The sequence below is a fragment of the Scyliorhinus canicula genome, chromosome 12 (genome assembly GCF_902713615.1).
Source record: "Scyliorhinus canicula chromosome 12, sScyCan1.1, whole genome shotgun sequence".
Taxonomy (NCBI): Eukaryota; Metazoa; Chordata; class Chondrichthyes; order Carcharhiniformes; family Scyliorhinidae; genus Scyliorhinus; species Scyliorhinus canicula.
In genome coordinates, this window is record NC_052157.1 from 99,981,547 (window position 1) to 99,996,553 (window position 15,007).

The window sequence follows — 15,007 nt, forward strand, 5'->3', positions numbered from 1 at the left end:
GGTTAGCACAATTGCTTCACAGGTCCAGAGTCCCAGGTTTGATTCCCGGCTTGAGTGACTGTCTGTGCGGAGTCTGCATGTTCTCCCTATGTGTGCGTGGGTTTCCTCCGGGTGCTCCGGTTTCCTCCCACAGTCCGAAGATGTGCAGGTTAGGTGGATTGGCCATGCTAACTTGCCCTTAGTGTCCAAAATTGCCCTTAGTGTTGGGTGGGGTTACGGGTTATGGGGATAGGGTGGAGATGTGGGCTTGGGTACGGTGCTCTTTCTAAGAGCTGGTGCAGACTTGATGGGCCGAATGGCCTCCTTCTGTACTGTGAATTCTATGATTCTATGAGTGTTCGAATAGATGAATGTTCCATTTACCAGCACTGATACCAGCTTGATGATTTTTTTCCTCCAAAGCAAAATGTAAATGTGTTTTTTTTTACCTTTAAGCTGAACTGGAGGTTTTAACTTTGTTGTTTCAGCTTACATGAAGCGCCGGCACAGCTCAGTGAGTGACGGTCATGGCAGCGACTCTTCAGTAGCTGGGCTTGACTACAGTCAGAGTGCCAGTCCCCAGCCACAGGTTCATCTGAAGAAGCCCAGAGTGGTGTTGGCCCCTGAAGAGAAAGAAGCTTTGAAGCGAGCTTACCAGCTAAAGCCATATCCATCTCCAAAAACTATCGAGGAACTTGCTGCTCAGTTGAATCTGAAAACCAGTACCGTCATCAACTGGTTTCATAACTACAGGTTAGTGTCTCTCTGGTATTTCACTTTAGAAATGAATAGCCCATGGCATTGGACACAGCAAGTCAATAGATAGGCAATATTCAACTGGCGTATGAGCGCAAGTCCCAATTCTCAGTGCTCATCTCAGAAAACCAGGTTTAGAACATAGAACATAACAGTGCAGAAGGAGGCCATTCGGCCCATCGAGTCTGCACCGACACACTTAAGCCCTCTCTTCCACTCTATCCCTGTAACCCAACAACCCCTCCTAACCTTTTTTTGGTCACTCAGGGCAATTTAGCATGGCCAATCCACCTAACCTGCATGTCTTTGGACTGTGGGAGTAAACTGGAGCACCCGGAGGAAACCCATGCAGACATGGGGAGAACGTGCAGACTCCGCACAGACAGTGACCCAGCAGGGAATTGAACCTGGGACCCTGGCGCTGTGAAGCCACAGGGGCTGGTTTAGCTCACTGGGCTAAATCGTTGGCTTTTAAAGCAGGCCAGCAGCACAGTTCGATTCCCGTACCAGCCTCCCCGGACAGGCGCCGGAATGTGGCGACTAGGGGCTTTTCACAGTAACGTCATTGAAGCCTACTCGTGACAATAAGCGATTTTCACTTCATTTTTTTCATCCACTTGTGCTACCGTGCTGCCCATTTAGTGTATGTGAGAGAGCACGGAAACCAGAGCATCCGGGGAAAATCCATGCAGACACGGGGAGAACTCCATATAGACACAGAGAGAATGTGCAAACTCCACGCAGACAGTCACCCGAGGTCAGAATCAGACCCGGTTCTCTCACGCTGGGAGTCAGCAGTGCTACCCACTGTGTGTGAACCAATGAGTCACAAAAATTGTTCACAGCCCATCTTTTTCACAAGGGATTTAAGTTCCTCTCTTTTGAGAAGAACAATACAGTACAGGAACAGACCCTTCGACCCTCCAAACCTTTACGGTCATGATGCCAACCTTTGCCAAAACCCTCAGCACTTCCTTGTGCCGTATCTCTCTGCACCCATCCTATCCATGTATTTGTTGAGATGCCTTTGAGTGCCCTTAATATATATGCTTCCACAGCCTCCCCAGGCAATGTGTTCCAGGCACTCACCACCCTCTGCGTAAAGTACCTGCCTCACACATCTCCTCTAAACATTGCCCACGGACCTTAAACCTATGTCCTCTGGTGACTGACCCCTCCACCCTGGGAAAAAGTGCCTGCCCAGCCACTCTATCTATGCCCTTCACAATCTGACCTCTATTAGGTCACCCCTTAATCTCTGTCTTTCTAACAGTCCAAGAAGTAAAGAACCCTCTTGGTGACAACGATCATAATGGAACAAATTATTTTTAAAAAGTAAAAATTGTTATGGGCCAGGCTTTAGGGAACCCCAAAGTGTATCATAGACTTCACCTGACCCACAACTTTTAATAGATTGTGGTTATGGGGAGCACACGGGCTTACCTTACAGGTGTAGTGCACCAGAGAGTCAAAGTACTTTTAAGTTAAAACAATGTTTACTGATGAAACCAGTTAACACTTTATAAACCCACAGTAAACATCTGAACAACGATCAACGCCAATCCTCCCCACAGATACAATATTCTATAAGGAAACCTTAATCTTTCCTTATTAACATCCATAAGACAAAAGACCCGTTTTAACACCAAGATCAGGTTTAAATTCATTACTGAGAACAGTCAGCACTTTGAATCACCCAGTTGAACACTCTTTAGCTTGTAGCTGCAGCTCTTCTCTCTCAAAACAAAACTAAAACACACCCTGTAGCTGCAAGCCCAAAGTGAAAGTAAAGCAGACAGACAGCCCAGCTCCACCCACACTCTGACATCACTAATAAACACCCATTTTTTAAAGGTACATCCACTATAGATATTTTTATAAACACCCATTTCTTAAAGGTACTCTTACATGACAAAAGGAAGAAAAATAATAAAAAGAGAGAAAGAAGGGTATGAGGGAAAGCTTGTTAATATAAAACAGTAAGAGTTTCTACAGGTATTTAAATAGGAAAAGTGTAACTAAAGCTAGTGTTGGTCCTCTGGTGATTGAGTCTGGGGAATGTGTAACAGTGGTTAGCACTGCTGCCTCACAGCACCAGGGACCCCGGTTTAATTCCGACATTGAGTGACTGTGTGGAGTTTGCATGTTTTCCCCGTGTCTGCATGGGTTTCCTACGTGTCCTCTGGATCCCTTCCACAGTCCAAAGACGTGTCGATTAGGTGGATTGGACATGCTAAAATTGTCCTTTAGTGCCCAAAGATTAGGTGGGGTTACAGGGATAAGGCTCTTTCAGAGAGTTGATGCAGACTCGAAGGGCCGAATGGCCTCCTTCTGCACTGTAGGGATTCTACAGTTCTTGGGCCGGTGGTTATAATTGGCTGCAATAGAACTACAGAATCCCTACAATGCAGAAGAAGGCCATTTGGCCCATTGAGTCCACACCAACCCTCTGAAAGAGCATCTTAACTGGGCCCACTACCTGCCCTATCCCCATAACCCCACCTAACCTGCACAACTTTGGATACTAAGGGGCAATTTTTGCATGGCCAATCTACTTGACCACCTCATCTTTGATTTGTGGGAGGATACTGGAGCACCCGGAAGAAACCTACGTAGACATGGGGAAAACGAGCAAACTCCACACAGTCACCAAAGGCTGGAATTGAAACCAGGACCCTGGCATTGTGATGCAGCAGTGCTAACCACTGTGCCACCGCGTTGCCCTAATCTGCCAGAATTTCTTGGGTTCTGGAAGCGTCCCAGTGGATTGAAAAATAGCCAATGTAACATCTTTATTCGAGAAAGGAGGGGAAAAAGAAAGGCAGAAATCCCAGGCTTGTTAACCTGACATTTGTCACAGGGCAATTGCTAGTATCCATTATTAAGGAAGCAAGATACTCAGAAGATTATAGTTTGATCAGAGTCAACATAATTTGTGAAAGGGAAATTGTGTTTAGCAACATTTTTGGAGGGGCAGCTGTGCACAGTGGTTAGCTGCTGCCTCACGGCGCAGAGGTCCCAGGTTCGATCCTGGCTCCGGGTCACTATCCATGTGGTGTTTGCACACTCTCCCCGTGTTTTCGGGGGTTTCGTCCCCACAGCCCAAAGATGTGCAGGGTACGTGAATTGGCCACGCTAAATTGCCCCTTAATTGGAAAAAAAATGAATTGGGTACTCAAAATGTATTTTTAGAAACAGAATTTGTGGAGGAAGTAACAAGGAAGGTGGATAAAGGGGAAATCGTAGATGTGCTATATTTGGATTTCCAGAATGTATTTAATAAGGTACCACATCAAGGGTTACGATGTAAGACTATATATAAGATTACCTGCAAAGACTCGCATTGAAAGTATCGTCTTGCATCTTTGACTTTGTCTATATCAATGTTTCTGGAACCCACCTCTTCATTCACCTGAGGAATGAGCTGTGCTCCGAAAGCTAGTGATTCGAAACAAACCTGTTGGACTTTAACCTGGTGTTGTAAGACTTCTTACTATATAAGCTAAGATTACATGGTGTAATGGGGTAACATAGGATATAGAATTGTTTGGCCTACAGGAAGCAAAGAGTAAGGAAAAATGGGCCTTTTTCGGATTGACCTCAACTATTTATAATCTATATAAATTATTTAAATGACGGGAACTAATGTATGGTAACTAAATTTACCAATGATACCAAGATAAGTAGGAGTAAGTTGTAAAGATGAGGTTGAGAATCTGCAATGGGATATAGACAGGTTAAGCGAATGGCCAAAAAAAACAGCAGATGCATGTGGGAAAATGTGAACTTGTCTATTTTAGAAGGAAGAATAGAAAAGAAGCATAGTTTAAAGGAAGAAAAATTGCAGAACTCGATGGCACAGAGGAGTCTGGGTGTCCTTGTGAATGAATCACAAAAACTACAGAGGTACATCAAGTGATTCGGAAGGCAAATGGAATGTTGGCATTTATTGCAAGGAAACTGGAATATAAAAGTGGGAAGGTTTTACTGCAGCTGCATAGAACAAAGAACATAGAAACGTACAGCACAGAAAAAGCCCTTCGGCCCTCCAGGTCTGTGCCGACCATGCTGCCCGTCCAAACTAAAATCTTCTACACTTCTGGGGTCCGTATCCCTCTATTCCCATCCTATTCATGTATTTGTCAAGATGCCCCTTAAATGTCACTATCGTCCCTGCTCCCACCACCACCTCCAGCAGTGAGTTCCAGGCACCCACTACCCTCTGTGTAAAAAAGACTTGCCTCGTACATCTCCTCTAAACCTTGCCCCTCACACCTAAACCTATGCCCCCTAGTAATTGACCCCTCTACCCTAGGAAAAAGTATCTGACTATCCACTCTGTCTATGGCCCTCATAATTTTGAAGATCTCTATGAGTCCAAAGATGTGCGGGTTAGGTGGATTGGAATTCTCCCTCAGTGTACTCAAACATTGCAGTGTTAATGTAAGCCTACTTGTGACACTAATAAAGATTGTAATTATTATTACTTGAGGTAGAGACTAGAACCAGGGGACACAGTTTCAGAAAAAGAGGTCTATCATTTCATAGGTAGAATCATAGAAAAGTTACAGCACAGAAGGAGGCCATTCAGCCCATCTCGTTCATTCCTGCCTGAGGACACTGGGATCCCCTTTTTATTCCCACCTTCCAGCACCCAGTCCATATCCCTGTATCTTACAGCACTAAAGGTATAGATTCTTAAAACCGAGATGAGAAATGTTTCTCTCAGAGGGCCGTTAGTTTGTGGAAATCTCTTCCCCAGAAAGCATTGGAGGCTGCGTCATTGAACTTATTCATGGTTGAGTGAGACAGGTTTGATACACCAGGGAGTCATGGGTGAAAGGAAGGCAGATGGCAAGGTGGAGGGGAGACTGCAACTGGATCAACCATGATCTTATTGAATGGAAGAGTAGACTCGAAAGGCTGAATGGCCTTTCCTACTCCTATGTTTCATCACATGGGGCAATCAATCTTGGCAGTGTACTCTAGATACAGCCTGATCAGTGTCTTTTTGTTGTATGAAAATGGTGTACTTTGTTTTATACTGAACAGTTCTATTATTACAAACCTGTACCATGTTAGCTTTAGCTGCAGGTTCTCTACATTATCCATAAACTGTGCATAATGACACCAATATTTTTTTCTCACTCAACGTATTTCACTTTCATCCTTTTTCACTATTCCCGGCATACGCTGCCTAATTTTTGTGATGGCCTGACCAACATACATTTATCAAATGACATTCCATTCGCGCACGGAAATCATTTTGGATTGGTTTAGACTCCTCCACCATCTCCAGCTTTGTATAGATTGTGGGTTCATCTGCAAACTAACTGGCCACACCCACAATACATAAGAACTAGGAGCAGGAGTAGGCCATCTGGCCCCTCGAGCCTGCTCCGCCATTCAATGAGATCATGGCTGATCTTTTGTGGACTCAGCTCCACTTTCCGCCTCGAACACCATAATCCTTAATCCCTTTATTCTTCAAAACACTATCTAGCTTTACCTTAAAAACATTTAATGAAGGAGACTCAACTGCTTTACTGGGCAAGGAATTCCATAGATCCACAACCCTTTGGGTGAAGAAGTTCCTCCTAAACTCAGTCCTAAATCTACTTCCCCTTATTTTTAGGCTATGCCCCCTAGTTCTGCTTTCACCCGCCAGTGGAAACAACCTGTCCGCATCTATCCTATCTATTCCCTTCATAATTTTATATGTTTCTATAAGATCCCACCGCATCCTTCTAAATTCCAACGAGTACAGTCCCAGTCTACTCAACCTCTCCTCGTAATCCAACCCCTTCAGCTCTGGGATTAACCTAGTGAATCTCCTCTGTGCACCCTCCAGTTCCAGTATGCCCTTTCTCAAGTAAGGAGACCAAAACTGAACACAATACTCCAGGTGTGGCCTCACTAATACCTTATACAATTGCAGCATAACCTCCCTAGTCTTAAACTCCATCCTTCTAGCAATGAAGGACAAAATTCCATTTGCCTTCTTAATCACCTGTTGCACCTGTAAACCAACTTTCTGTGACTCATGCACTAGCACACTCAGGTCTCTCTGTACAGCAGCATGCTTTAATATTTTATCATTTAAATAATAATCCCTTTTGCTGTTATTCCTACCAAAATGGATAACCTCACATTTGTCAACGTTGTATTCCATCTGCCAGACTCCAACCGATTCACTTAACCTATCCAAATCCCTCTGCAGACTTCCAGTATTCTCTGCACTTTTCGCTTTACCACTTATTTTAGTGTCATCTGCAAACTTGGACACATTGCCCTTGGTCCCCAATTCCAAATCATCTATGTAAATTGTGAACAGTTGTGGGCCCAACACAGATCCCTGAGGGACACCACTAGCTACTGATTGCCAACCAGAGAAACACCTATTAATCCCCACTCTTTGCTTTCTATTAATTAACCAATCCTCTATCCATGCTACTACTTTACCCTTAATGCCATGCATCTTTATCTTATGCAGCAACCTTTTGTGTGGCACCTTGTCAAAGGCTTTCTGGAAATCCAGATATACCACATCCATTGGCTCCCCGTTATCTACTGCACTGGTAATGTCCTCAAAGAATTCCACTAAATTAGTTAGGCACGACCTGCCCTTTATGAATTTATGCTGCGTCTGCCCAATGGGACAATTTCTATCCAGTTGCCTCGCAATTTCTTCCTTGATGATAGATTCCAGCATCTTCCCTACTACTGAAGTTAAGCTCACTGGCCTATAATTACCCGCTTTCTGCCTACCACCTTTTTTAAACAGCGGTGTCACGTTTGCTAATTTCCAATCCACCGGCACCACCCCAGAGTCTAGTGAATTTTGGTAAATTTTCACTAATGCATTTGCAATTTCCCTAGCCATCTCTTTTAGCACTCTGGGATGCATTCCATCAGGGCCAGGAGACTTGTCCACCTTTAGCCCCATTAGCTTGCCCATCACTACCTCCTTAGTGATAATCCTCTCAAGGTCCTCACCTGTCATAGCCTCATTTCTATCAGTCACTGGCATGTTATTTGTGTCTTCCACTGTGAAGACCGACCCAAAAAAACCTGTTCAGTTCCTCAGCCATTTCCTCATCTCCCATTATTAAAAGTCCCTTCTCATCCTCTAAAGGACCAATATTTACCTTAGCCACTCTTTTTTGTTTTATATATTTGTAGAAACTTTTACTATCTGTTTTTATATTCTGAGCAAGTTTACTCTCATAATCTATCTTACTCTTCTTTATGGCTTTTTTAGTCGCTTTCTGTTGCCCCCTAAAGATTTCCCAGTCCTCTAGTCTCCCACTAATCTTTGGCACTGTATGCTTTTTCCTTCAATTTGATACTCTCCCTTATTTCTTTAGATATCCGCGGTCGATTTTCCCTCGTTCTACCGCCCTTCCTTTTTGTTGGTATAAACCTTTGCTGAGCACTGTGAAAAGTCGCTTGGAATCACTGTTCCTCAACTGTTCCACCATAAAGTCTTTGCTCCCAGTCTACCTTAGCTAGTTCTTCTCTCATCCCATTGTAATCTCCTTTGTTTAAGCACAAAACATGAGTATTTGATTTTACCTTCTCACCCTCCATCTGTATTTTAAATTCCACCATATTGTGATTGCTCCTTCCGAGAGGATCCCTAACTGTGAGATCATGAATCAATCCTGTCTCATTACACAGGACAAGATCTAGGACCTCTTGTTCCCTCGTAGGTTCCATTACATACTGTTCTAGGAAACTATCGCGGATACATTCTATAAACTCCTCCTCAAGGCTGCCTTGACCGACCTGGTTAAATCAATCGACATGTAGATTAAAATCCCCCATGATAACTGCTGTATCATTTCTACATGCATCTGTTATTTCTTTGTTTATTGCCTGCCCCACCATAACGTTACTATTTGGTGGCCGATAGACTACTCCTATCAGTGACTTTTTCGCCTTACTATTCCTGATTTCCACCCAAATGGATTCAACCTTATCCTCCATAGTACCGATGTCATCTCTTACTATTGCCCGGATGTCATCCTTAAATACCATCCACTCCGTCCTTCCGAATAGTTTGATACCCTTGGATATTTAACTCCCTGTCGTGACCATCCTTTAACCATGTTTCAGTAATGGCCACTAAATCATTGTCATTCACGATGATTTGCGCCATCAACTCATTTACTTTATTCCGAATGCTACGAGCATTCAGGTAAAGTATACTTATGTTGTTTTTTTTACCTCTGTTTTGAATCTTAACATCTCCAGTTTTATTCCTTTTAATATTACTGGGCCTATTCACTGAGCTCCCCTCAGTCACTGTATCTTGTGCTGTCGCCCTTTTTAATTTTTGACTTTGGCTTCTCTGCCTTACACTTTTCCCCCTTCCTTCCTTTTGCTTCTGTCCCTGTTTTACTACCTTCCAACTTCCTGTATCGGTTCCCATCCTCCTGCCACATTGGTTTAAACCTTCCCCAACAACTCTAGCAAACACTAGACATCAGTTCCAGTCCTGCCCAGGTGCAGACCATCCGGTTTGTACTGGTCCCACCTCCCCCAGAACCAGTTCCAATGCCCCAGGAATTTGAATCCCTCCCTCTTGCACCATCTCTCGAGCCACGCATTCATCCTATCTATCCTGACATTCCTACTCTGACTAGCACGTGGCACCGGTAGCAATCCTGAGATTGTTACCTTGGAGGTCCTACTTTTTAGTTTAACTCCTAACTCCCTGAATTCAGCTTGTAGGACCTCATCTTGTTTTTTACCTATATCGTTGGTACCTATGTGCAACACGACAGCTGGCTGTTCACCCTCTCCTCCCCCCCCCCCCCCCCCCCCCCCCAGAATGTCCAGCTGCCGCTCCGAGACATCCTTGACCCTTGCACCGGGGGGGGCAACATACCATCCTGGAGTCTCGATTGCGTCCGCAGAACCGCCTGTCTATTCCCCTTATGATTGAGTCCCCTATCACTATAGCCCTGCCATTTTCTTCCTGCCCTGCTGCGCAACAGAGCCAGCCACGGTGCCATGAACCTTGCTGCTGCTGCCTTTCCCTGGTGAGCCATCTCCCTCAACAGTATCCAAAACGGTATATCTGTTTTGCAGGGAGATGACCGCAGGGGACACCTGCACTGCCTTCCTACTCTTGCTCTGTCTTTTGGTCACCCATTTTCTATCTCCCTCAGTAACTTTCACCTGCGGTGTGACCAACTCGCTAAACGTGCTATCCACGACCTCCTCAGCATCGCGGATGCTCCAAAGTGAGTCCATCCGCAGCTCCAGAGCCGCCAAGCGGTCTTAACAGGAGCTGCAACTGAACACACTTCTCGCACGTGAAGGAGCCATGGACAGTGGACGTCCCTGAGCTCCCACATCGCAGACTAGGAGCATGACACGGGTCTGGTATCTCCTGCCATGTCTTAAACCTTAGATAAACTTGTACAACTACAATTTCAAAAAAAACGGAAGAAAAATAAATAAATTTGACAATGGAAAGAAAAACTAATAAGAAATACTAATGTCTACGTCATTAATGAAGATTACGAAGACTTGTATGCCTTAAACCGACCCCTGGGGGCACCACTAGTCACCTCCAGGCAGAACAAATTCTGTTTTCTGCAACTTTTAAGTAACAGTATTAGAACATAGAACAGTACAGCACAGAACAGGCCCTTCGGCCCTCAATGTTGTGCCGAGCCATGATCACCCTACTCAAACCCACGTATTCACCCTATACCCGTAACCCAACAACCCCCCCTTAACCTTACTTTTATTAGGACACTACGGGCAATTTAGCATGGCCAATCCACCTAACCTGCACATCTTTGGACTGTGGGAGGAAACCGGAGCACCCGGAGGAAACCCACGCACACGGGGAGGACGTGCAGACTCCACACAGACAGTGACCCAGCCGGGAATCGAACCTGGGACCCTGGAGCTGTGAAGCATTTATGCTAACCACCATGCTACCCTGCTGCCCATATTGAATCTTAATTCCTAATCCAGCATGTGCAATTCATATTGATATCACAAGGTTCTGTCTTGTGATATTACCTAGTGTGAAGAGCCTTATCAAAGGCTTTCTGAAAATGCCAACCTATTAGCAGATCTTCCAGATTTGTGACCCTAGTGGCTTCCTCAAAAAACTCTATCAAACCTTTCCGGTATGACCTATTTTTTCTGAAGCTGTGATGTGAATTTCTAATGGCCTCTCCCTTTTTCCCAGTGGTTGTAGAGAGCATTTCATTTGATCTCTTTTAGCATCTTACTCAAAATAAGTGTCAGGTGGAGAGGTGTTTAGTTCCCTGGGTCTGGTTTGCCCCATTTTATTAGCTAGTTTGCAGTCTACTAAAACTATCCCTGACTGTATTGAATTAGAACATAGAACAGTACAGCACAGAACAGGCCCTTCGGCCCTCGATGTTGTGCCGAGCAATGATCACCCCACTCAAACCCACGCATCCACCCTATACCCGTAACCCAACAACCCCCCCCATTACCTTACTTTTTAGGACACTACGGGCAATTTAGCATGGCCAATCCACCTAACCCGCACATCTTTGGACTGTGGGAGGAAACCGGAGCACCCGGAGGAAACCCACGCACACACGGGGAGGACGTGCAGACTCTGCACAGACAGTGACCCAGCCGGGAATCGAACCTGGGACCCTGGAGCTGTGAAGCATTTATGCTAACCACCATGCTACCGTGCTGCCCATGCCCAATTGTTGGAAGATAACGAGGAACGAGGTTCACAGAACACCTGTCCTATCTCTTTAATCACCCTTGAATGATTATTATCCAGAACTGAAACCCTATCAATTTTGAGTTTCCCTCACCTTTTGAAAAATAAATTTAGAGTACCCAATTATTTTTTTCCCAATTAAGGGGCAATTTACTGTGTCGCCCCTCACCCCCTCTGGGGGACTCCTGGAATCTGGCACATCATAATTGAAGGTTCCTTTGTTTTTCTGCCTCCGTAGTTAGTTCAGGCAGTGTCCTATTGCCCCCCCCCCCCTTCCACCGACACCCCGGCCCCCTCCCTCCCCACCACCCTCCTTTCCCCTCTTTGCCCACCATCCCCCTTCCTTTCCCTTCTGTTGGTACAGAGACGAGGGTATCTGGTCTGTCCAGTGCAAAGTTTAGTACGTATACCATTTGTTTTTTTAGTACAACTCTGTTGTGAACTGTTTTAATAATCAGAGTATCCTATTCCCCCCCCCCCCCACCCGTGCGTGGGGAGGGTACCCTGTTTCTCCAACACAAAATTAGTGTTTGTGCTGTTTGGCCTTGTATATGTTTTTTACTGTTTTAATAAAAAGATATGGCCAATCCACCTACCTTGCACGTCTTTGGGTTGTGGGAGTAAAACCCACGCAGACACGGGCAGAATGTGCAAACGCCACACAGACAGTGACCCAGAGCCGGGATTCAAACCCGGGTCCCCAGCTCCGTAGGCAGCAGTGCTAACCACTGCACCACCCACGTGTTTTCGTAACCTAAAGTGTCACAACTATCTAGTTTAATAGTAATAACACTTCAATGCAAAGAACTCCTCCTCTGTAAAATAAGCATAATTTACATGAGTATGGTCAGAAGGCTTTGTTCTTAGTCAGGGCATCATGATCGTACAGGCTTGGAGAGCTGAAGGGCTTATTACTGTGCTGTACTTTTCTTTGTTCTTTGAGAATAGATGCAAAATAGTCAATTAGCAGCTCTGCCATAACCTGCGAATCAGTCTGAATCTGACCTACAGTATCTTTCAGCATATACAATCCTTAGCAGTCTTCTGACAATAGCTGAAAAAGCTTTTGCTATTATTGCCACAATTACACGCCATGTTCCTTTCCAAGAATCTCTTGGCCACGCTTTTTTTGCCTGTCAATTGCAGGCGCGCTTTCCAAGTTAAATTCCTTTCATGTGTAGAATGTCTTCTGTTTCAGTCTCATTTCTGGGAGAACTCCCTGCTCTTCAGCAAGTGCGGTGAATTAAAATCCAAATAGAACATAGAACATAGAACGATACAGCGCAGTACAGGCCCTTCGGCCCTCGATGTTGCACCGACATGGAAAAAAAAACTAAAGGCCATCTAACCTACACTATGCCCTTATCATCCATATGCTTATCCAATAAACTTTTAAATGCCCTCAATGTTGGCGAGTTCACTACTGTTGCAGGTAGGGCATTCCACGGCCTCACCACTCTTTGCGTAAAAAACCCACCTCTGACCTCTGTCCTATATCTATTACCCCTCAATTTAAGGCTATGTCCCCTCGTGCTAGCCACCTCCATCCGCGGGAGAAATATATTTGTGAGTCTGATATCTTCCAGAATGAAAAAGATTGGTATCTGAGATTTCTGTCAGTAATGTGATGCATGGTTTTAGTCCATTTGCTGTAGTTAGTCCGCAACAAGACTGCACGTCAGGTCCCAAGCTGCCTGTGAGTATTACATGTTAGATTTACCAGGAGAATTTAAATAGCTTTGTTGCAGTGAAGTAGTGACCTAGTTTCATGGCCTGAACATCAGTTTTGAAAAGCAGGCAAATTTGCCTTAAACAGTAACAATTTCTTGTATGGATTTGACAAAATCTGTTGTGTAAACCCAGTAAAATACTGGTTTAGTATTTGCATTTGTTTCTTGAAAGCTTAAGGAGATGAACTAAACAGTGAAGTTAAATCATTCACTTTGCCACTTCGGCAGTACAAGCTAGCTAACTATTTAAATGAATATTTCTGTAGCCCAATTTGTATTTAATTCTAATCCTTTCCTTAATCCCATCGTACAGGAATCTTCAACATTGTGGTATAGCACATTCATCAAAGAGATCAGGCAATGGCAGTTCAATCAAGCTGTGTTGCTTTTATTTGTAATTTATTGTTTCATCGTTCACAGCTGTGCCTTCAGCTCTGGAGTCCCCAATAAATCTCTCCACCTCTCTACTTCTCTCTGTTTGTTCAAGATGCTCTTAAAATCCTTTGACCAAGCTTTAGGTCACCTGTTTCAATATATTTTTGTATGCTTGATGTCAAATAATGCCCCAGTGAAATGCGTTGGGAGGTTTTGATGTATTAAAGGTCCATATAAACTGTGATTGAACTGTGGCCACCTAACATTTAAAAAAAATAATTTTAGAGTACCCCAATCTCTTTTTCCAATTAAAGGGCAATTTTTCCATGGCCCATTCACCTACCCTGCACATCTTTGGGTTCTGGGGATGAGACCCAGGCAGATACGGGGAGAATGTGCGAACTTCCAGGGCTAGAATCGATCCTGGGTCCTTGGCGCCGTCAGAATGCAGTGCTAACCACTGTGCTACATGTTGCCCACCATCCCGTATCAGCCTTCCCGAACAGGCGCCGGAATGTGGCGACTAGGGGCTTTTCACAGTAACTTCATTTGAAGCCTACTTGTGACAATAAGCGATTTTCATTTCATTTCATCTAACCACTAGTATCAGAATTGAGGTACTCTAGACCTGAGATTGCCCTGAATAGTCCAGCAGTGAAGTGTTAATCATACGTCATAAAGTTTACAGTGCAGAAGGAGGCCATTTGGCCCATCGAGTCTGCACATGACCTTCGTAAGAACACCCTACACCTCCACTCTATCCCAGTAACCCCAGCTAACCTTTTGGACACCATGAAAATACAATGTGAAAATACAAGACTTTCTTATCACACATCCAACATACTCATCACATTCTCATTTGCTGCAGATGTGAGACAATCCGAAGTGCCTAGGGACTCTACCTCTGAGCAACTAGCACATTTTTATTTTTGGAAAAAGAACATAGAACATAGAACAGTACAGCACAGAACAGGCCCTTCGGCCCTCAGTGTTGTGCCGAGCCATGATCACCCTACTCAAACCCACATATCCCCCCCATACCCGTAACCCAACAACCCCCCCCCCCCCCCCCTTAACCTTACTTTTATTAGGTCACTACGGGCAATTTAGCATGGCCAATCCACCTAACCCACACATCTTTGGACTGTGGGAGGAAACCGGAGCACCCGGAGGAAACCCACGCACACAGGGGGAGGACGTGCAGACTCCACACAGACAGTGACCCAGCCGGGAATCGAACCTGGGACCCTGGAGCTGTGAAGCATTTATGCTAACCACCATGCTACCCTAATTTTTTGTAACAATGAATCTGGGGCATAAAAGAAACTGACAATTCATAAACATCCTTCACTCACTACTGCTAACTTCAGGGTGTGACTGTCTTTAGAAGTTATTGCATATTCTTAACAGATGAGATTAGGTGGGATACACT

The 15,007-nt window shown here is 44.7% G+C and overlaps 1 protein-coding gene across 7 annotated transcripts in view; it reads left to right on the forward strand.

Moving 5' to 3' along the window:
* Positions 1–15,007, forward strand: part of LOC119974568 (protein CASP-like) — a 794,954-nt gene that overhangs the window by 674,232 nt on the left and 105,715 nt on the right. For 6 of the 7 annotated variants that reach the window (XM_038813568.1, XM_038813572.1, XM_038813571.1 and 3 more), the window contains one exon: positions 468–732. The exons of the other annotated variant lie outside the window; for it this stretch is intronic. In XM_038813568.1, the coding sequence (XP_038669496.1) occupies positions 468–732 (265 nt within the window). The remainder of the gene's footprint in view (positions 1–467; positions 733–15,007) is intronic. 7 annotated transcript variants of the gene reach the window in all.